Consider the following 22223-nt stretch of genomic DNA (forward strand, 5'->3'; position numbering starts at 1 on the left):
CTAAATGTGTGACAGTGGCCTGTTCCAGTGGTGGGTGACGTGAAGCCTGATTCTCTGCTATGACATGAATACAGATTCTGCGCTGACATAAGGACAGATTCTCTGTTACGGGACCTCTCTCCTCTGCCTGGGTACCTGGGCCTAAATGTGTGACAGTGGCCTGTTCCAGTGGTGGGTGACGTGAAGCTTGATTCTCTGCTATGACATGAATACAGATTCTATGCTGACATAAGGCCAGATTCTCTGTTACAGGACCTCTCTCCTCTGTCTGGGTGCCGGGGCCTAAATGTGTGACAGTGGCCTGTTCCAGTGGTGGGTGACGTGAATCCTGATTCTCTGCTATGACATGAATACAGATTCTGCGCTGACATAAGGCCAGATTCTCTGTTACGGGACCGCTCTCCTCTGTCTGGGTGCCGGGGCCTAAATGTGTGACAGTGGCCTGTTCCAGTGGTGGGTGACGTGAAGCCTGATTCTCTGCTATGACATGAAGACAGATTCTGCGCTGACATAAGGCCAGATTCTCTGTTACGGGACCTCTCTCCTCTGCCTGGGCCTAAATGTGTGACAGTGGCCTGTTCCAGTGGTGGGTGACGTGAAGCCTGATTCTCTGCTATGACATGAATACAGATTCTGCGCTGACATAAGGCCAGATTCTCTGTTACGGGACCTCTCTCCTCTGCCTGGGTGCCTGGGCCTAAATGTGTGACAGTGGCCTGTTCCAGTGGTGGGTGACGTGAAGCCTGATTCTCTGCTATGACATGAATACAGATTCTGCGCTGACATAAGGCCAGATTCTCTGTTACGGGACATCTCTCCTCTGCCTGGGCCTAAATGTGTGACAGTGGCCTGTTCCAGTGGTGGGTGACGTGAAGCCTGATTCTCTGCTATGACATGAATACAGATTCTGCGCTGACATAAGGCCAGATTCTCTGTTACGGGACCGCTCTCCTCTGTCTGGGTGCTGGGGCCTAAATGTGTGACAGTGGCCTGTTCCAGTGGTGGGTGACGTGAAGCCTGATTCTCTGCTATGACATGAATACAGATTCTGCGCTGACATAAGGCCAGATTCTCTGTTACGGGACCGCTCTCCTCTGTCTGGGTGCCGGGGCCTAAATGTGTGACAGTGGCCTGTTCCAGTGGTGGGTGACGTGAAGCCTGATTCTCTGCTATGACATGAAGACAGATTATGTGCTGACATGAAGCCAGATTCTCTGCTATGGCATGAAGAGACTGATTCTCTGCTGACATGAAGCCAGATTCTTTGCTATGGCATGAAGAGACTGATTCTCTGCTGACGTGAAACCAGATTCTCTGCTATGGGACCTCTGTCCAATTGATATTGGGTCATTTTTTTATATTTTTTTTTTATTTTTATTCATTTCCCTATCCACATTTGTTTGCAGGGGATTTACCTACATGTTGCTGCCTTTTGCAGCCCTCTAGCTCTTTCCTGGGCTGTTTTACAGCCTTTTTAGTGGCGAAAAGTTCGGGTCCCCATTGACTTCAATGGGGTTCGGGACGAAGTTCGGATCGGGTTCGGATCCCGAACCCAAACATTTCCGGGAAGTTCGGCCGAACTTCTCGAACCCGAACATCCAGGTGTTCGCTCAACTCTACCTACAATCTTTTACAGGGTCAGCTCACCTTCTGATGATGACAGCGAAGTCTTGCCTGTTGGTATTCTGGCACACATGGCTGACTTCATGTTAGGCTGCCGTTCCCCCAACCTGCACGTTATACGCATTTTAGACAATACGGATTACTGGTTGTTCACCCTTCTTGACCCCCGCTACAAAGAGAACTTCTCATCTCTCATTCATGTGGTGGAGAGGACGAGTAAAACAGTACTATACCAGAAGGTCCTTTTCGAAAAATTGCTCCAAAGTTGAAAGGGCAGACATCCAAATGGATCGTCGCCGTCAAGGGGACGTACGATCGCCTAGAAGTTATCTAGAGTCAACAAAGCGGCAGCAGGCCCTCACCTACAAGTCCAGTCTCAGTAGCCAAGTGTCTGGTCAACACAATCCTCACCATGATGGCACACTGGGTAAACGTTGTGGTGGCCGGGAGCCAGTTGGCTGCTGGCACCAGACTTGCCCTCCAATAGATCATCGCTAACGGAAAGTGTACTCATTCCAATAACAGGGCCTCTTGTTATTTATCTTCACTACCTCCCCGAGTCGTGAGTGGATAATTGCCGCGCGCTTGCTGCCTTCCTTGGATTCTTGTGCTTTAATAACTTGACCCACCCTCTCTGGGTGGTTCACAATTAGGAAAAAAAGGGGCAAGGCAACAACAGCCAATCAGATTTCAGCCATTGACCTCCATTGGATGTGGTAGCCCTTTCTCAAGCTCCCTCTCCGGCATCAAACCTGATTCCCCGTTACCCGTGATCACCATGGTAGGCACAGAAAAGAACATCAAAAGTTGATAGAGCAGATATCCAAATGGATCATCGCCGTCACGGGGACATGCAATCGCCCAGAGGTTATCTAGAGTCACCAAGATCAGCAGGCCTTGCTCCAAATGTTTTTGAGGGTCACCAGCAGGCCATCAATCATAATTTTTCAAGGGTGTGTATGATGCCCTCCTTTATGTGTAATAAAAGGTGTATTGGAGTGCTGGTTCCTTGTAATTTTTGGCAGCCCTTTCACTTAGTGCACAGGATTTATGAGTGTAGGAGTCCGACTACCTGAACAATTGTACCACAATGTGAATGAGGCCTCCTTTATGTGATATACAGGTTGTATCGGAGTGCCTCTTCCTTGTAATTTTCTGCAGCACTTGCACTTTATATACAATTGAATATACAGGAAAGAATATTTCCTAACAATTTTTCCTGTAAAATAAATTTTTGGGGAGGTTTTCTGCGTATTTTTAGCAGTCTGTAAAGGTAGCGTACAACTCGGACAACATGGTTCCCAGCAGCGACCTGGGAGTCCAAGATGCATCCAGACATCGTCCCCATGGTGTTCCCGATCCATTTCGGTGGTGTTTCTTTCACTTTCTGCCCTTTTCCATTGGACCAGGCACCCTCCCCTCTTCCGAGCAGGGGGTGCCTGGTTTTCTCCCATTGACTTCCATTATACTCGCGTGCTCGGCAGAGCACACAAATATAGCAATGTGTTCGGGCCGAACACGCGAACACTCAAATACTTTGGTGCTCGATCTTTACTAGTAGGGTGCAGTGACTATGAAATAGTGCTGGAGTCAGTAACCAGGCCAGATATAGAAAATAAATGTCTCTTCACTAAAGTGCAGAATGGGAGTTGTAGTACATCCAATGGTATCAAGAACAGTTCTGAAAACTTCACAGTGTAAATATTTCCTGATAGAAATGTATGAATATAAGCAAAGATGGGGGTTGTAGTGCTTCTCCTCTCTATCTTCCCAAAGTTTCTCTCTGGAGAATCTAAGGCTGGCAATAATGTTCTTACTAAAGTGTCTGCAATTCCCAGTTGAGGGGTACAGGATCAAGATACAGCTGGCCAGCACAGTGTCCAAGAGTTAAGGGTGTAGTAACAATGTCCCTTTCCCTGCAGTAAAGTCTCTATCAGACTTAAACAGCGAGTACGGCGCCTTACTGTCTCTTTTTCTCTCTCTGGCGTAGTGTACAGTAGAGATGACTTTTTGCTGTAAATATCTCAGAAATAGTGATTTTCCAGGGCTTAGGACTAGTTTCTCCAGCTCCTCTAATTTTCTCAGCTAACACAAGAATGAACTAGGGGTGGATCTTTTTTTAACCCTTTAGCTAGCTCACAATATATTATTTCACCAGTTTTAAACATGAACAAGTAAAAGTTATGTTTTATTAGTCTGGGACAAGAGTGGTTAGTAGCCGTGCAGGCAGTAGTGTTTAAGTAATTAATAAACCCTTCCCAGATAGGGTCCTTTATCGGAAGGGGTGGATCTAGGTACAACTCCTAGTCTCCTACAAGTGCAGAGTTGGGATTGTTAACCCTGACCTATCCATACAAAACTATGCAGGTTGCAAAGCAGAACATTAAAGAACATTTATGAATAACAAGAAACAATGTTGCAAGTAACCTATTCTGGGGTACTGCATATGGTCACTACGTACAGTTCTTGGAAGTAAAAAGCTATGCAGCTTCTCATTATAAGATACCATCCATCAGATTTATTAGTCTACTTCCACCTTTAAGTCCTATGCAGCTCTCCTATATCCTTTTAACAAAAATGAATCCTAAACTTAAAATGTGTTTCTCCAAGGATATGTAGTTCCTCTCTTTTAGAATGAACTAGGGGCGGACCTAGGTCCAACTCCTAGCCTCCTACAAGGGCATAGTAAGGATTCTTGAAGGGGTGGTCTCATTTCAGCAAGTGGCATTTATCATGTAGAGAAGGTTAATACAAGGCACTTACTAATGTATTGTGATTCTCCATATTGCTTCCTTTGCTGGCTTGATTCGTTTTTTCATTACATTATACACTTCTTGTTTTCATGGTTACGACTACCCTGAAATCCGGCAGCGGTGGTCGTGCTTGCACATTATAGGAAAAAGCACCGGCCTCTCTGGTGGCTAGGACCACATAAGTGCACATAGGCTGCTGCTTTTTACTATAGTGTGCAAATACCGCCACCACTGATGGATTGCAGGGTGGTCGTAACCATGGAAACAAGATGTCACAAAGAAAGGGTGGGAAAGGGTGCACTACTGACTCCACCCACACCTCTGTCCCTGCCTACTTGCACTTACCCATCCTAGGTAACGGAGCGCAACTGGGCGGTGGTCCCTAACTTGAATAAGTGCGGGAGAGACAAACAAGACAGCCTAACACAAGGCAGTCAAACTAGCAAAGTCTAAACCAGGAGGTCACAGCGGTACCAGGGAGCAAGCGGAAATCAATAACAACACGAGCAAGGAGTTAATACCAGGAGATCCAACAAGACCAAAGGAGCAAGCGAAGACAAGTCAAAACACTAGCCAGGAGTCAATACCAAGAGATGCAACTAGACACAAGGAGCAGGCGAGGAAGAGGATGAAAAACGAGCCGAGAGGAGGATACACCAAGTGTAGAACCTTAATCACAGGTAGTGGGGAGAAGGAGTCATGTGACAAGGCCAGCGTCACACAAATTGTTCCCCTGCATCCAGCTGAGCGCCGAGTGTCCAGACTCCTCACCGTTACCATGGGAGTGGAGGATGCCGCCACGCTAAGGAGGCGTGCGCGGCCGGGTCCTCCCTGCCCCCCCGTTGCTCTGGAGACGAGGGCGCAGCAGCGTCCTTGTCCCGATCTAACCACAGTGCCGGCGGCACTGAGGAGGAGGAGCACGAAGCCTGCGTCCTGTGACAGAAAAAGTGTATGATGCGATAGAAAAATGAAACCATCCAGCAAAGGAAGCAATATGGATAATAACAATACATTAATAAGTGGCTTGTATTAACTACATCTACATGATACATGCAGTTTGCTGAAGTGAGACAACCCCTTTAACCCTGACCTATCCATACAAAACTATCTCCACCTTTAAATCCTATGCAGCTTTCCTTTATCCATTTAAAAAAACTGTATCTCATACTTAAAATTTGGTGCTACAAAATACTACAATTAAATAGCATTTTTTTTTTATCTTTCTTCGACGAATTTTCTAAAAATATTCAAATCGATACGAATTTATTTGTGACGAATCACGTTAAAAATCTGCTATTTCCTGGCTGCAGAGAGCCTTTATAGTGGTGTAGAACACTGTGCCTGTATAGTGGTGTAGAACACTGTGCCTGTATAGGGGTGTAGAACACTGTGCCTGTATAGTGGTGTAGAACACTGTGCCTGTATAGTGGTGTAGAACACTGTGCCTGTATAGTGGTGTAGAACACTTTGCCTGTATAGTGGTGTAGAACACTGTGCCTGTATAGTGGTGTAGAACACTGTGCCTGTATAGCGGTGTAGAACACTGTGCCTGTATAGCGGTGTAGAACACTTTGCCTGTATAGGGGTGTAGAACACTGTGCCTGTATAGCGGTGTAGAACACTGTGCCTGTATAGCGGTGTAGAACACTGTGCCTGTATAGAGGTGTAGAACACTGTGCCTGTATAGGGGTGTAGAACACTGTGCCTGTATAGTGGTGTAGAACACTGTGCCTGTATAGTGGTGTAGAACACTGTGCCTGTATAGTGGTGTAGAACACTGTGCCTGTATAGCGGTGTAGAACACTGTGCCTGTATAGCGGTGTAGAACACTGTGCCTGTATAGCGGTGTAGAACACTGTGCCTGTATAGTGGTGTAGAACACTGTGCCTGTATAGTGGTGTAGAACACTGTGCCTGTATAGGGGTGTAGAACACTGTGCCTGTATAGCCGTGTAGAACACTGTGCCTGTATAGTGGTGTAGAACACTGTGCCTGTATAGCGGTGTAGAACACTGTGCCTGTATAGTGGTGTAGAACACTGTGCCTGTATAGCGGTGTAGAACACTGTGCCTGTATAGTGGTGTAGAACACTGTGCCTGTATAGCGGTGTAGAACACTGTGCCTGTATAGCGGTGTAGAACACTGTGCCTGTATAGGGGTGTAGAACACTGTGCCTGTATAGTGGTGTAGAACACTGTGCCTGTATAGAGGTGTAGAACACTGTGCCTGTATAGTGGTGTAGAACACTGTGCCTGTATAGTGGTGTAGAACACTGTGCCTGTATAGTGGTGTAGAACACTGTGCCTGTATAGTGGTGTAGAACACTGTGCCTGTATAGTGGTGTAGAACACTGTGCCTGTATAGTGGTGTAGAACACTGTGCCTGTATAGTGGTGTAGAACACTGTGCCTGTATAGCGGTGTAGAACACTGTGCCTGTATAGCCGTGTAGAACACTGTGCCTGTATAGCCGTGTAGAACACTGTGCCTGTATAGCGGTGTAGAACACTGTGCCTGTATAGCGGTGTAGAACACTGTGCCTGTATAGCGGTGTAGAACACTGTGCCTGTATAGCGGTGTAGAACACTGTGCCTGTATAGCGGTGTAGAACACTGTGCCTGTATAGCGGTGTAGAACACTGTGCCTGTATAGTGGTGTAGAACACTGTGTCTGTATAGGGGTGTAGAACACTGTGCCTGTATAGCGGTGTAGAACACTGTGCCTGTATAGCGGTGTCGAACACTGTGTCTGTATAGTGGTGTAGAACACTGTGCCTGTATAGTGGTGTAGAACACAGTGCCTGTATAGTGGTGTAGAACACTGTGTCTGTATAGGGGTGTAGAACACTGTGCCTGTTGTGTCTGTATAGGGGTGTAGAACACTGTGCCTGTATAATGGTGTAGAACACTGTGCCTGTATAGTGGTGTAGAACACTGTGCCTGTATAGCGGTGTAGAACACTGTGCCTGTATAGTGGTGTAGAACACTGTGCCTGTATAGGGGTGTAGAACACTGTGCCTGTATAGGGGTGTAGAACACTGTGCCTGTATAGTGGTGTAGAACACTGTGCCTGTATAGTGGTGTAGAACACTGTGCCTGTATAGCGGTGTAGAACACTGTGCCTGTATATCAGTGTAGAACACTGTGCCTGTATAGCGGTGTAGAACACTGTGCCTGTATAGCGGTGTAGAACACTGTGCCTGTATAGCGGTGTAGAACACTGTGCCTGTATAGTGGTGTAGAACACTGTGCCTGTATAGTGGTGTAGAACACTGTGCCTGTATAGGGGTGTAGAACACTGTGCCTGTATAGTGGTGTAGAACACTGTGCCTGTATAGGGGTGTAGAACACTGTGCCTGTATAGTGGTGTAGAACACTGTGCCTGTATAGTGGTGTAGAACACTGTGCCTGTATAGTGGTGTAGAACACTGTGCCTGTATAGCGGTGTAGAACACTGTGCCTGTATAGTGGTGTAGAACACTGCCTGTATATCGGTGTAGAACACTGTGCCTGTATATCAGTGTAGAACACTGTGCCTGTATAGTGGTGTAGAACACTGTGCCTGTATAGGGGTGTAGAACACTGTGCCTGTATAGGGGTGTAGAACACTGTGCCTGTATAGTGGTGTAGAACACTGTGCCTGTATAGTGGTGTAGAACACTGTGCCTGTATAGGGGTGTAGAACACTGTGCCTGTATAGCGGTGTAGAACACTGTGCCTGTATAGTGGTGTAGAACACTGTGCCTTGCAGTAACACGCATAGGGAGTCTGCTGTGGTAGTGAAACAATACTGTGAGTCCGTATGACATGCAGATGACAGGCGTTGCTCTTAGAATCACTTTACACTTATTTGGTCAGTTTTGGCCCCGTAACTGACTAAATAAGTCATGTGAACTCAGCCTTACAGGTCAATGTTGGCGCCAAGTATAAAGAAGCGTGCAGTGGCTGAAGATTCTACTATAGCGTTAAAGAGCGCACTCCTTTTACACCGTCGTCAGCTGATTCCACATAGATTTCTACAGAACCTGTTCTGTTACACGCTGAAACAAGTAGAGCGTGGAAAGGGTGTCAGCAGTAAGTTTGTGTTGACATCACTGTTTATTTTGCCTTTCTTCTGATCCGTCACAAGAACAACCCAAAAAAACGGATCCAGTCTTTTGAGCATCTGCCTTTACTCGGTAAGCATTTGGTCAGTAATCCATCAGTATTGCTAAAACAAACAAAAAAGAAGAAGGGTAAAATAAATAGTGATGTCAACAAGGCCAAACAGGGACAATAATGTCCCTGTTATAGAGTGGGGAGAGTGGCAACAGCATGAGGAGTCAACACAGTGGCCCAGTCACAGAGTAGTGAGGGTGGCAACCGCATGAGAAATCAACACAATGGCCCAGTTACAGAGCGTTGAGATGTCAACCACATGAGGAGTCAACACAGTGGCCTAGTCACAGAGTGTAGAACGTGGCATTAGCATGAGGAGTCAACAAAGTCGCCCAATCACAGAGCGGGGAGGGGTGCAACCGCATGAGGAGTCAACACAATGGCCCAGTCAGAGTAGTGAGGGTAGCAACCACATGAGGAGTCAACATAGTGGCCCAGTCACAGAGTGGGGAGAAAGGGGGCAAAAACTGTGTCAGTAACAGCACAAGATGGTGGGTGACAGCAAGAGAAGATGGCAGCAGAGGCAGCAGGTGTGTGGCAGCAGGCGGGTGACAGCATCATAATAGTGTCTGAAGCAGGTGGCCAGAAATAACAGGTCTTTTTTCACAAAATTTGTTGTGGCACTCAGAATAATCTAGTCTGATGCATCATGCACTGATGTGTGGAAATCCTGGCTGATCCACGCCTGATTCATCTTTACAAAGGTCAGTATCTCCACATTTTGGGTGGAAAGGCGAGTTCTCCTTGGGATAACTATGCTTCCTGCCACACCTGTTCTGACGCCACACTATTGGCTGGGCAGGAAAGCTTGTCCAGGACAAACTCAGCCAGTTACGGCCACAAATCAAGTTTGGCTGCCCAGAAGTCCAGGGGATCTTGGATGTGGGGTGGCACAGTTCAGTCCAAGTATGCCACCACCTGCTGTTTCAGGTTCTGCTTCATGTCTTGCTGCTGCTGGTGGGTGGTTTCTTCAGTAAGGAGGGGGAAGGGGGGGGGGGGGGGGGAGAAAAGTGCTTATTAGAGACTCCAGACGTAAGTTGCAGCTGATGGAGCTGGTGCTGCTCCTGTCCCCACACCCATCTCCAACAGCCATGGCAGTGGAACATGAGTGCAGAGGGACCTTCGTGATGATGGGCGATGGCACACATAGGCCGTGGCTAACTACATAGGAAGTCTTGATAGTAGTTGTGACGGTCTGGTCAACTCCCACCGTCACGGGTCCCCCTTTTTCTGCCCGGATCGTAAGGCGTACTCCCTCAGGCATGAAATCATCCCACACATCAGCTGAGGCCTATTGCTGGGTAAACCATAAACTGAACTTTATTGACACACACACATCAAGTTTATACAGTGCACATAACTCCTCCCCCAGTATCCTGGGAGATAATTGAGTGACAACATAAGCCAACCCCCCTCCCCATGTGTCACATCCTTAGTTGGCTGTGGTAAAACTGTGAACAAGAGTCAAACAGTGTTCATGATGGAGAACATAATAAAGAGCTTTCCTTCACACTGCTCCCTCCTTGCTGACAGCTCCGGCAGACACATGTAGTGTACGGGGACTGTAATACCCGTCACTACCAAAGGTCACTTGGTGTGCTGTCGTCCCTCCTTAATTATGGGAAGTTGCTATATGTCAGTTTTATAGAATGTAATGTAATGTGTGTATTTCCCTGTTACTGAAACTTGCACGTACAGGCCTGCTAGGGGTGTCATTCCTACTTCTAGTCCATAGAGGGAGCTAGGGAGCCCTAGTTTATATAAAGCCCAGTCAGGGAAGTGCAAAAAGGAGACGGAGTCTAGTATCTGTAAGTTACAGTTGGAGATTAGACTATGTCCGAGACAAGTCCAGGCCTGAAGCCTGCTGTCCAGGAGAAGATTCCCTCCTGAATTCCCATATGCAGAAGCAGGAATATCTTAGACTAAGAGCCTGAGGAACCATTCAGAAGCTGAGAGAGACAGAGGTAAAGATCAGAAGAGTCAGAGGTACTAAGAAAAACTGAGGAGGTACTTATTTAAGCTATAGCCAAGGATATAAAGCCAGAATTAGGTTAATGGGCCTTGGTGAAGAATTGCTACATTCCAGGATCAGACAGAGTTAGAGTGCAAGCTCCTTTGCTGCAAGTCCTGTGTTCAACACTCTGTAATTACCCTGCTGTACTGAATTGCCTGCATCGACCGAATTGCAAAATCGACTGTATGCTGAGGAACTGCATTTCCTTTATTGTCTCTGCTTGGAAAACCTACTAAAGTTTGAGTTCTGTTTTAATCCTACGTTTCCTCAAATTATTCCTGCATCCGCAAACGGCGTGCCACCGTTTACTTGGCACTGGCGTCACGAACTATTTCTACCTATACCTGCCCTTGCAGAGAGTCAGCTGTACCAGGTTAGTGTATATTGCACTACATCACCCAGAAACACCTATTGCACACAACTTGAGTACGCTGCACTTCTCTTTTGGCGTCACGAACAGGATACGCACGCTTTCTAGTGCAAGAAGCGTGAACTTTGTGCCTTATACCGTTGCCCTGTGACCAAAGTGACAATTTTCCTGTTTTATTCAAGTGGACTTTGTGGACTGAAAATCGTACCCAAAGTGTACCAAAAACCTCTAAAAAGCGCTGTGCAGTGTTGCGCTACCCAGAGGAAGAAAATCGCCGCATTGGAGTGTGGTTTTGTGGACTTTAAACATTCCTGCTTGCTGTCAGTGAATAGACAGCGTTTGTACCTAAAGATGGCCGCTGAGCTTGCTGAATTTACTGCTGCGTCACCTTCATCCCGAAAAGGCGGGAAAAATTGGCGCCTTTCTGAGGAAAAAGCGGGAAGAAGGTCAAGGGCAGGCGCCACGGCTTATCTGGACATTTGCATGTCTGCCAGCATGGACACCGCCTTCCCTATACTGGAATACCTGGGGGGCGGCCTCCCAGTGCAATGGGAGGAGCTGGCTACTTTAATTGACGCGACCCTATCGCTCTCCTCAGAAGGATCGAGCATGTTGAATTGTGAGCAGAGTGTTGCTGCAGCGTCCGCACCTGAAATTGAAAAGATGACTGACATCGGTGTAGAGCCAGAGGAGGCTCCACCGGCCTACGCTCCGGGACCGGAGCAACCCGCCTGCCGCCCAAGGGAGAAAGAACCCGAGCTCTGCTATGGCTCGTGGAGGGACTTTTTCCAACCATCTTTCAAATGGTCCTCCCTGATGGCGGAGATCCGAGAGGCCGCTATCAAGCGGAACACAAAGACCAAAATTATCTATGAGGAGCTAACCAAGACCATACATGAGAAGCATACGCACACCCAACCCCGCCTGGAAAGGAGAAAGGGAGTGGTGCTATCGTTTGACAAACCCCGTGGCTACGGGTTTATTCAGGACTATCTAACTGGCAGAGACCTCTATGTTAATCGAAGGTCTGTCAAAAGAGACTACCTCCCTTCGTACCAGCACAGCCTCCGTGAGGGAGAGGAAGTGGAGTACACCCCTGCCGAGGGCCTGCGAGGCCCTTATGCCACTGCCGTGACCCGTCCCAAGCGAGCACCTGAGGACTGGGAGGCAGAAGAAGGAGAAGACTACTCTGGCTGTAAGCGGGAACCTGAACGCTCTCCAGAGCCGGCCCATCACGCCTTCCAGGAGCGGAGCTCCTTCATTGGGCCGAACGTCTTCTGGCAGCCAACCCTGTTGGAAAAATGGGTGAGCCCCTATCCTTCCCCCGAGCTGCCTCGTCGGGAGAAGACAATATCTGAGCTGGAGCAGTTAAAAGGACTTAGTGCTACCTTCCAGAACATCCGGATGGGACGGAGACCAGACGCATCGCCAGAACCTGAAGAGGCCGAGTCCGCGTCATCGGTGACTGTACCTGCGCCGGCGGCGCCAACAGAGGACAGCGGCTCCGACACAGAAAGTATCGGTGAGCAGATCGTCCGGCTGGAGGAGAAGTTGCGGGAGTTGCGCAAGACATACACCGCCAGGATCCAGACACCGCCGAGGAAGGATGAGGTAAGGGTGCCTGTCACCACCCGCCGCCTGCCTTCTGTTGCCACCGCTCCGTCAGTGGCCCAGACCGGACCCGCGATTGCCGTAAATTGCTGCACCCAGAGCACCGGACCGCTTTCTGCGGCGGTGCCAAGCACGTCACACCCTGCAGTGATCATGCCAGGGCCGGCACGGTCCATTAGAGGGTTCACCCCTAGGCCTATGGGGCCAATACCTATTAGGGGCCCCTTTACCCTACAGCTGCCCCCTGATACTGTTATGTGGGCGCATCCTCCTGTAGAGGACTACTACAGACGATACCTGCCAGCGGAGCCAAGTGGATATGATATGTCACTGTAATCAGCCTGCTAGGCCTTTGATTTATTTCACTGAAGAAATATATGTTAACCCTTCCAGGACAGGAGTCCTATGTTGCTGGTCCTTTGTTGCGGCTGCCAGTTTGTCCACGGCTCAGTGGTAGGTGTTGACCACTGAAATCACAAAGTCAGCAAGGCCAGGCTTGTTTCCAGGACCTCCTGCCTGCTTTTGCTACCCACGCCAAGTTGTGCCTGTTCCTTTGTTGCACCTTTTACCCTTCACCCCCTTTTCAGGTTGATCAGGGGTATTACAGCACTTTTCTTGCTGTCCTTTTATAGTGCAATTTGATACTAAGGAACCGTGCCCGGAGACAGACTCAAAAGTACCTGAGCCTCTGAGATTCTTACTCTTTTAGAAGTAATGTGCCCAGAGATGGACTCCACCGCATGAGAGCCTCTGTGATTTAATACGAAATAGCCTGGGTACGGACTCATGTTTGTTATTTGAGCCTCCAAGAACTTTTATACCGTTTTCTACTGTTTTATCATGGACTTATTCATTGTCATGGACTATCCTGGTTCTAATGTTACGCTGTGCCAGGTCAGCGCCCCCGTTCCATTCACTATCCTGAGAGAAGAGAACGACGCCCCTTGTCACTACCCTTCACCTTTGCCAATTGGACCTGATGTAAATGTAAATGCAGATGAATTACATGTATGTATGCCTGCATGTCTCTTTTTCTATTTCAGGTAGAGATTCCAGTTGGGCGACCCATGATGGAGTACGAGGTCGTACTCAGCTTAAAGCAGTGGGGTATGTAGTGTACGGGAACTGTAATACCCGTCACTACCAAAGGTCACTTGGTGTGCTGTCGTCCCTCCTTAATTATGGGAAGTTGCTATATGTCAGTTTTATAGAATGTAATGTAATGTGTGTATTTCCCTGTTACTGAAACTTGCACGTACAGGCCTGCTAGGGGTGTCATTCCTACTTCTAGTCCATAGAGGGAGCTAGGGAGCCCTAGTTTATATAAGGCCCAGTCAGGGAAGTGCAAAAAGGAGACGGAGTCTAGTATCTGTAAGCTACAGTTGGAGATTAGACAATGTCCGAGACAAGTCCAGGCCTGAAGCCTGCTGTTCAGGAGAAGATTCCCTCCTGAATTCCCATATGCAGAAGCAGGAATATCTTAGACTAAGAGCCTGAGGAACCATTCAGAAGCTGAGAGAGACAGAGGTAAAGATCAGAAGAGTCAGAGGTACTAAGAAAAACAGAGGAGGTACTTATTTAAGCTATAGCCAAGGATATAAAGCCAGAAATAGGTTAATGGGCCTTGGTGAAGAATTGCTACATTCCAGGATCAGACAGAGTTAGAGTGCAAGCTCCTTTGCTGCAAGTCCTGTGTTCAACACTCTGTAATTACCCTGCTGTACTGAATTGCCTGCATCGACCGAATTGCAAAATCGACTGTATGCTGAGGAACTGCATTTCCTTTATTGTCTCTGCTTGGAAAACCTACTAAAGTTTGAGTTCTGTTTTAATCCTACGTTTCCTCAAATTATTCCTGCATCCGCAAACGGCGTGCCACCGTTTACTTGGCACTGGCGTCACGAACTATTCCTACCTATACCTGCCCTTGCAGAGAGTCAGCTGTACCAGGTTAGTGTATATTGCACTACATCACCCAGAAACACCTATTGCACACAACTTGAGTACGCTGCACACAGATGGACCCTTTTTGGGTCGACATGGGGCTGTCCGGGTAGCCCCTCAGATACTTAAGCTACTAACTCCGTTTGCCTAGACAGGCCATCCGCATTCCCGTTCAACTTGCCAGGCCGGTAGTGTATAGTGAAGTCGTATGGTTGTAGGGCTAGACTCCACCTGAGAAGATGGGCGTTATCCCCTGCAACCCGGTTGAGCCACACTAGGGGATTGTGGTCGGTGATGAGAGTGAATACACGGCCATAGAGATAAGGTGTCAGTTTTTTTAGTGCCCAGACGAGAGCTAGGCACTCTTTTTCGATAGCTGCATAACTAACCTCCCTAGGCAATAGTTTTCGGCTCAGATGGGCTACTGGGTGCTCCCCTCCATCCTCTCCGACCTGGCTTAACACTGCCCCCAGTCCAAACATGGAAGCATCTGTGTGAACGATAAAATGTTTATTAGGATCAGGGGCGGCGAGAACAGGTGCATTTACAAGAGCTTGCTTCAGGGTCTGGAAAGCTGTCTCACACTCCGGGGACCACAGGACCTGTCGGGGTGAGTTTTTCTTCGTCAGGTCGACAAGGGTTAAGCCAGGGCACTATAGTCAGGGACAAAGCATCTATAGTAACCGGCTGTCCCTAAAAAAGCCATAACTTGTGTCTTGGTACGGGGAGTGGGCCAATTGGCAACAGCCTCAATTTTAGCCGGCTCCGGTCGTTGTTTTCCACAACCTACCAGATATTGAACTTCCGCCATACCAATCTGATCCTGTCCAATACGGTCCCTATGTGGACTAAGTGGGCTTCCCATGAGTCACTAAAAATGGCTATGTCGCCCATGTAGGCTCACGCAAAGTCCTGGAGCCCATCTAGGAGACGATCTACCATTCTTTGGAATGTAGCTGGGGCATTCTTCACCCCGAACGGCATGACTCTAAATTGATACTGGCCGAACAGGGTGAAGAAGGTGGATTTCGGAACAGCATCCTCGGCTAGGGGAATTTGCCAGTAGCCCTTGCATAAGTTGCTAGTAGTCAGATACTTCCCCCTAGCAATGAGGTCCAGCAGTTCTTTTACCCGGGGCATTGGGTAGGCGTCTGTAACTGTCTTATCATTTAGTCTCCGGTAATCTACACAGAAGCGGGTCGTACCGCCCCGCTTTGGCACTAGTACCACCGGAGCATCTTCTTAATTTCATTACGCATTCCTTGCGGTAGGGGGTTTGCCTCAATGGAGCCTGGCCTGGGGTCTCTACCCTGTGGGTCGCTAGTCTAGTGTATCCTGAGAGAAGGATGATCGCCTGTGTCCACTCCTGTGGTCCCAGCCGTTCCCACAAGTGTACCAGCTCTATGGTCACTCCCTAGCAGATCAGGTAATGTAAAGCTATCCGTATCCTCAGATGCTGGGGCACATATGGCCGCCACTTCTTCCTCTCTCCCTTTGTACTCCTTGAGCATGTTGATGTGAAATGTGCGTTTCACATCCTTGTTCTCACAGCTGGCGACAGTGTACGTAGTGTCACATATCTTCCTAATAATATGGTATGGTCCCTGCCAGGCAGCCTGTAGTTTGTCTTGTTTAAGTACCATAACCTTCTGTCCCAGTTGAAAACAACGATGTCGGGCCTTCCAGTCATACCATAGCCGCTAGCTCCGCTGGGCCACCTGACGGTTCTCGTGTACTATCTGCGTCAATGCCTCCATTTGGTCCCTCAATTCCAGCACATATGGTACCACCAGGGTCCCTGCCGATTCTGTGGCCCCCTCCCAATGCTCCTTAATTAGATCTAGGGGTCCCCTCACTCGTCTCCCGTATAGCAGCTCGAAGGGCGAGAATCCTGTTGATTCCTGCAGCATCTCCCTATAAGCAAAGAGGAGGTGAGGCAGGAACCATTCCCAGTCTCTGTAAGTGGCCGTGAACGTCTTCAGCATTTGCTTCAGAGCTCCATTAAATCGCTCACAGAGAACGTTAGTCTGGGGGTGATACAGGGAGCTCATCAGGGGTTTTATCCCACAGACTTCCATAGCTGATGTGTTACAGATAGAGTTGAGCGGACACCTGGATGTTCGGGTTCGATGGGTTCAGCTGAACTTTACAAAAAAGGTCGAGTTCGGGACCCAAACTTGACCCCAAACCCGAACCCCATTGAACTCAATGGGGACCCGAACTTTTGAGCAATAAAATGGCTCTAAAAAAGTCATTGAAAGGGCTAGAGGGCTGCAAATGGTAGCAAAATGTGGTTAAGAGCATGGCAAGTGCTCTGCAAACAAATGTGGATAGGGAAATGACTTAAAATAACATAAAATACATTTTAAAAAATTATAATCTTGATCTAGGAGGAGGAGGTCCATATGGAGTAGGAGGTTGAGGAGGCGGTGGATGTGGCGGTGTAGGTGAAAGCGGCGGTGGAGGAGGAGGAGGAGGTAGTTAACACTGGTTTTTGTTTTCGTTTTATATTTTATTTTATTATAATTTTTTTTTTGTTCAAATTTGGGTAGACCCCAAAACACTAGGAAATATAAAAAATAAAACAAAGAGAAAGTGCGCTGGAGTACAACAATGGCTGGGTGAGGCTGGTATACATGTCTATTCTGCACAAGGTACGGACAAGTCCTGTGGGATCCATGCCTGGTTAATTTTAATGAACATGAGCTTGTCCACATTGGCTGTGGACAGGCGGCTGCGCTTGTCTGTGATTACGCCCCCTGCTGTGCTATATATATATATATATATATATAAAAAAGAAAAAAGATGGCAGCACCGTCACAGATAAAAAGGGAATGAAGGGTGCAAAAAAGCCCAATGTGGATACAAGCCAATCCAATGATGCAGACGTTGAAAAAAAGGGCAGCACTCCAATAGATAAAATATCAAAAAACTTTATTTACCCATAAGGCTGTAGCGACGTTTCGGCTCTAACACAGGAGCCTTCCTCAAGCCTTGAGGAAGGCTCCTGTGTTAGAGCCGAAACGTCGCTACAGCCTTATGGGTAAATAAAGTTTTTTGATATTTTATCTATTGGAGTGCTGCCCTTTTTTTCAACGTCTATATATATATATATATATATATATATATATACTGTATATACAGTGCCTTGCAAAAGTATTGACCCTCTTTACTTTTTTCGTGTTTTGGTGCCTCACAACCTGGAATTAACATGGATTGTTTGAGGATTTGCATCATGTAATTTACAGAACATGCCGACAACTTTGAAGATGTTTTTTTTTTTATTATTGTGAAGCAAACAACAAATAGAACAAAATAACAGAAAAAACTATTCACCCCCTAAAGTCAATACTTTGTAGAGCCACCTTTTGCGGCAATCACAAGTCGCTTTGGATAAGTCTCTAGGAGCAGTTGCCACATCTTACCACTGGGATTGTTGCCCATTCCTCCTTGCAGAACTGCTCCAGCTCCTTCAGGTTGGATGGTTTGCACTTGTGAACAGCAATCTTTAAGTCTGACCACAGATTTTCTATTGGATTGAGATCTGGGCTGTGACTCGGCCATTCCAACACATTTATATGTTTCCGCTTAAACCACCCAAGTGTTGCTTTAGCCGTATGTTTGGGGTCATTGTCCTGCTGGAAGGTAAACCTCCGTCCTAGCCTCAGATCACGCACAGAGTGGGACAGGTTCTGCTCAAGAATATCCCTTTGTTTAGCACCATCCATGTTTCTCTCAGCTCTGACCAGTTTCCCAGTCCCATCCACCAGTATGATGGTGCCACCACCAGGTCTCACTGTGGGGATGGTGTTCTTTGGGTGATGTGATGTGTTGGGTTTGCGCCCGACAAAGCGTTTTCTTTGATGGCCGAAAAGTTACATTTTAGTCTCCTCAGACCAGAGCACCTTCCTCCATACATTTTGGGAGTCTCCCACATGCCTTTTTGAAAACTCACAACGTGCCTTATTGTTTTTAGCTGACAGTAATGGCTTTCTTCTGGCCACTCTGCCATAAAGCCCAACTCTATGGAGCGTACGCTTATTGCCGTCCTATGTACAGATCCTCCAGTCTCTGATGTGGAACTCTGCAGCTTCTCCAGGGTTACCGTAGGTCTCTGTGCTGCCTCTCGGATTAATGCCCTCCTTGCCCGGTCCGGGGGTTTTGGTGGGCGGCCATCTCTGGGCAGGTTTACTATTGTGCCATGTTCTTTCCATTTGGTTAGGAAAGATTTGATGGTGCTCTTGGGGATCATCAAAGATTTGATATTTTTTATAACCTAACCCTGACTTGTACTTCTCAACAGCATTGTCCCTTACTTGTTTGGAGAGTTCCTCGGTCTTCATGGCAGTGTTTGGTTAGTGATGCCTCTTGCTTAGGTGTTGCAGCCTCTGGTGTGTATATGTAATGACAGATCCTGTGACACTTAGATTGCACACAGGTGACATCATGTCACTAATCATGTGACTGCTGAAGGTAATTGGTTGCACCAGAGCTTTTTATGGGCTTCCTAACAAAGGGGGTGAATACATACACAGAGGACAATTTTCTGTTTTCTATTTCTAAACAATAGTTTTATTTATATATTTTTCTCATTTCACTTAACCGACTTAGACTATTGTGTTCTGATCCATCACACACAATTCAGATTAACAAAACATTGAACTTAAGGCTGTAATGTAACAAAATACGAAAAAAAAGTCAAGGGGGTGAATACTTTTGCAAGGCACTGTAATAATATATATATACAGTACAGACCAAAAGTTTGGCCACACCTTCTTATTCAAAAAGTTTTCTTTATTTTCATGACTATGAAAATTGTAGATTCCCACTGAAGGCATCAAAACTATGAATTAACACATGTGGAATTATATACATAACAAACAAGTGTGAAACAACTGAAAATATGTCATATTGTAGGTTCTTCAAAGTAGCCACCTTTTGCTTTGATTACTGCTTTGCACACTCTTGGCATTCTCTTGATGAGCTTCAAGAGGTAGACCCCTGAAATGGTCTTCACTTCACAGGTGTGCCCTGTCAGGTTTAATAAGTGGGATTTCTTGCCTTATAAATGGGGTTGGGACCATCAGTGGCGTTGAGGAGAAGTCAGGTGGATACAAAGCTAATAGTCTTACTGAATAGACTGTTAGAATTTGTATTATGGCAAGAAAAAAGCAGCTAAGTAAAGAAAAACGAGTAGCCATCATTAGTTTAAGAAATGAAGGTCAGTCAGTCAGCCGAAAAATTGGGAAAACTTTGAAAGTAAGGGCTATTTGACCATGAAGGAGAGTGATGGGGTGCTGCGGCAGATGACCTGGCCTCCACAGTCACCGGACCTGAACCCAATCGAGATGGTTTGGGGTGAGCTGGACCGCAGAGTGAAGGCAAAAGGGCCAACAAGTGCTAAGCATCTCTGGGAACTCCTTCAAGACTGTTGGAAGACCATTTCAGGGGACTACCTCTTGAAGCTCATCAAGAGAATGCCAAGAGTGTGCAAAGCAGTAATCAAAGCAAAAGGTGGCTACTTTGAAGAACCTAGAATATTACATATTTTCAGTTGTTTCACACTTGTTTGTTATGTATATAATTCCACATGTGTTAATTCATAGTTTTGATGCCTTCATAGTCATGAAAATAAAGAAAACTCTTTGAATGAGAAGGTGTGTCCAAACCTTTGGTCTGTACTGTATATATATATGTATGTATATATATATATATATATATATATTAGCATACAAAGACAGGCTTAAAGATACAGGGCCCCACTACTATTAAGGAGTGGGACACTGCATGTAGTCTGCTACTTAGCTCGCTGCTAAACACCACCACCGTTTGCCTACTTTTCAATCTTGAAAGCTGTTCTCTCACATACAAATACAGACCTGTAGGCAATTACAAAGAATATTTTTAAAAATGTTTTCCTTGAAAATTGACCGACTGCTTCTTGCTTTCATTTACAGATTATATTTCAGTTGCTTACCCTAAGATCTCTAGGTAAATGGAATACACCAGCTGTCATGAGTTATTTGTCTTCAAACACATCACAAAGCCCCAAAACCTCACCAGATTCAGACCAGGAAGAGATCCAGGAAGAGATCCAGACACTAATCAAGCTCATTGAATGGCCTGAGGTTCCCAGTGGAGTGGACTTCATGTCTTCTACAAGTCCAAAGACCACATTTTATGCTTTCCTGCATCCACAAGAAGTCTACCACGTAGGAGATCTTATACCTGTTATCATTACTGCTCGGGATCATTATGGTCGACCAAAAACCTATGGAGGAGATTATTTTCAGGCCAAGTTACATTCTCCAAAGCTGAAAGCTGGAGTAACAGGTTCAGTCATTGACCACAGAAATGGCAACTATTCAGCCACGTTCCTTCTGCTCTGGCCTGGAGACGCTGAGGTTCACATCTCTCTGGTACATTCCAGTGAAGCCGTTTCCATCATAAGCAGGAAGAGGGACTCTCGGCACGACAAGGTGAAAACAGAGGTTTATTCTTAGTTTTGGTTCATATTATGCAGATTATAAATGATTCTGATGGTATAGTGCAAGGAATTACTGTTCTGCATGTGGCCTTCATACATTATGACTAGGGATGAGCGAACCCGAACTGTATAGTTCGGGTTCGTACCGAATTTTGGGGTGTCCGTGACACGGACCCGAACCCGAACATTTTCGTAAAAGTCCGGGTTCAGGTTCGGTGTTCGGCGCTTTCTTGGCGCTTTTTGAAAGGCTGCAAAGCAGCCAATCAACAAGCGTCATACTACTTGGCCCAAGAGGCCATCACAGCCATGCCTACTATTGGCATGGCTGTGACTGGCCAGTGCACCATGTGACCCAGCCTCTATTTAAGCTGGAGTCACGTAGCGCCGCACGTCACTCTGCTATGATCAGTATAGGGAGAGGTTGCAGCTGCGACGTTAGGGCGAGATTAGGCAGATTAACTCCTCCAAAAGACTTCATTCTGTGATCGATCTGCAGCTGTGGATCATTGAAGTGCTATTATTGACTTGCTCACTTTTTTGAGGCTGCCCAGAGCGTTTTTAGATCACTTTTTTTCTGGGGTGATCGGCGGCCATTTTGTGACTTGTGGTGCGCCAGCACGAGCTATCACCAAGTGTATTTAACCATCGATAGTGTGGTTATTTTGTGCTATATCCTACATCAGCTGCAGGCTGAGCCTGTGTCACCCAAGTGCATTTAACCATCAACAGTCTGATTATTTTTTGGCCATATACTACATCAGCTGCAGGCTGAGCCTGTGTCACCCAAGTGTATTTAACCATCGATAGTGTGGTTATTTTGTGCTATATCCTACATCAGCTGCAGGCTGAGCCTGTGTCACCCAAGTGCATTTAACCATCAACAGTCTGATTATTTTTTGGCCATATACTACATCTGGTGCAGGCTGAGCCTGTGTCACCCAAGTGCATTTAACCATCAACAGTGTGGTTATTTTTTGGCCATATATTACATCAGGGGCAAGTTGAGCCTGTCACCCAGCGCCTAAAAAATAGACCTGACATTTCTATTCAACCAAATCTGCACAGTTTTAGCTGGTCAAGTTATTTGTAGTGACCGTAAAAGCAGACTTTTTGTTCTGGGTTGAAAAAGCATTCCCAAATTTGCCATTCTGAAAATAACTAGTTTGTGGTATTTGAGGCCTACTTGAAATCTATCCCAAAAAGAAAATCTTACATTGAAGGTATTGATAGTGTCATTCAGAAAAATCTAAGACACACGCTAGCGTGC

At 46.7% G+C, this 22223-nt stretch overlaps 1 protein-coding gene and 1 long non-coding RNA gene across 2 annotated transcripts in view; both read left to right on the forward strand.

The window, feature by feature from the left end:
• The window catches only part of LOC121001811, a 54185-nt gene extending 33667 nt beyond the window's left edge, over positions 1-20518 (forward strand). The window contains exon 2 of the long non-coding RNA XR_005779148.1: positions 20427-20518. This is a non-coding gene — a long non-coding RNA (uncharacterized LOC121001811). The remainder of the gene's footprint in view (positions 1-20426) is intronic.
• Position 20519: 1 nt separating this feature from the next.
• LOC121001655 (NXPE family member 3-like) overlaps positions 20520-22223 on the forward strand; it is a gene marked incomplete at its 5' end in the record, with an annotated part of 189723 nt that continues 188019 nt past the window's right edge. The window contains one exon of the mRNA XM_040432831.1: positions 20520-20948. Coding sequence (XP_040288765.1) covers positions 20520-20948 — 429 coding nt within the window. The remainder of the gene's footprint in view (positions 20949-22223) is intronic.

Source organism: Bufo bufo, chromosome 5 (assembly GCF_905171765.1).
Source record: "Bufo bufo chromosome 5, aBufBuf1.1, whole genome shotgun sequence".
Lineage (NCBI taxonomy): Eukaryota > Metazoa > Chordata > Amphibia > Anura > Bufonidae > Bufo > Bufo bufo.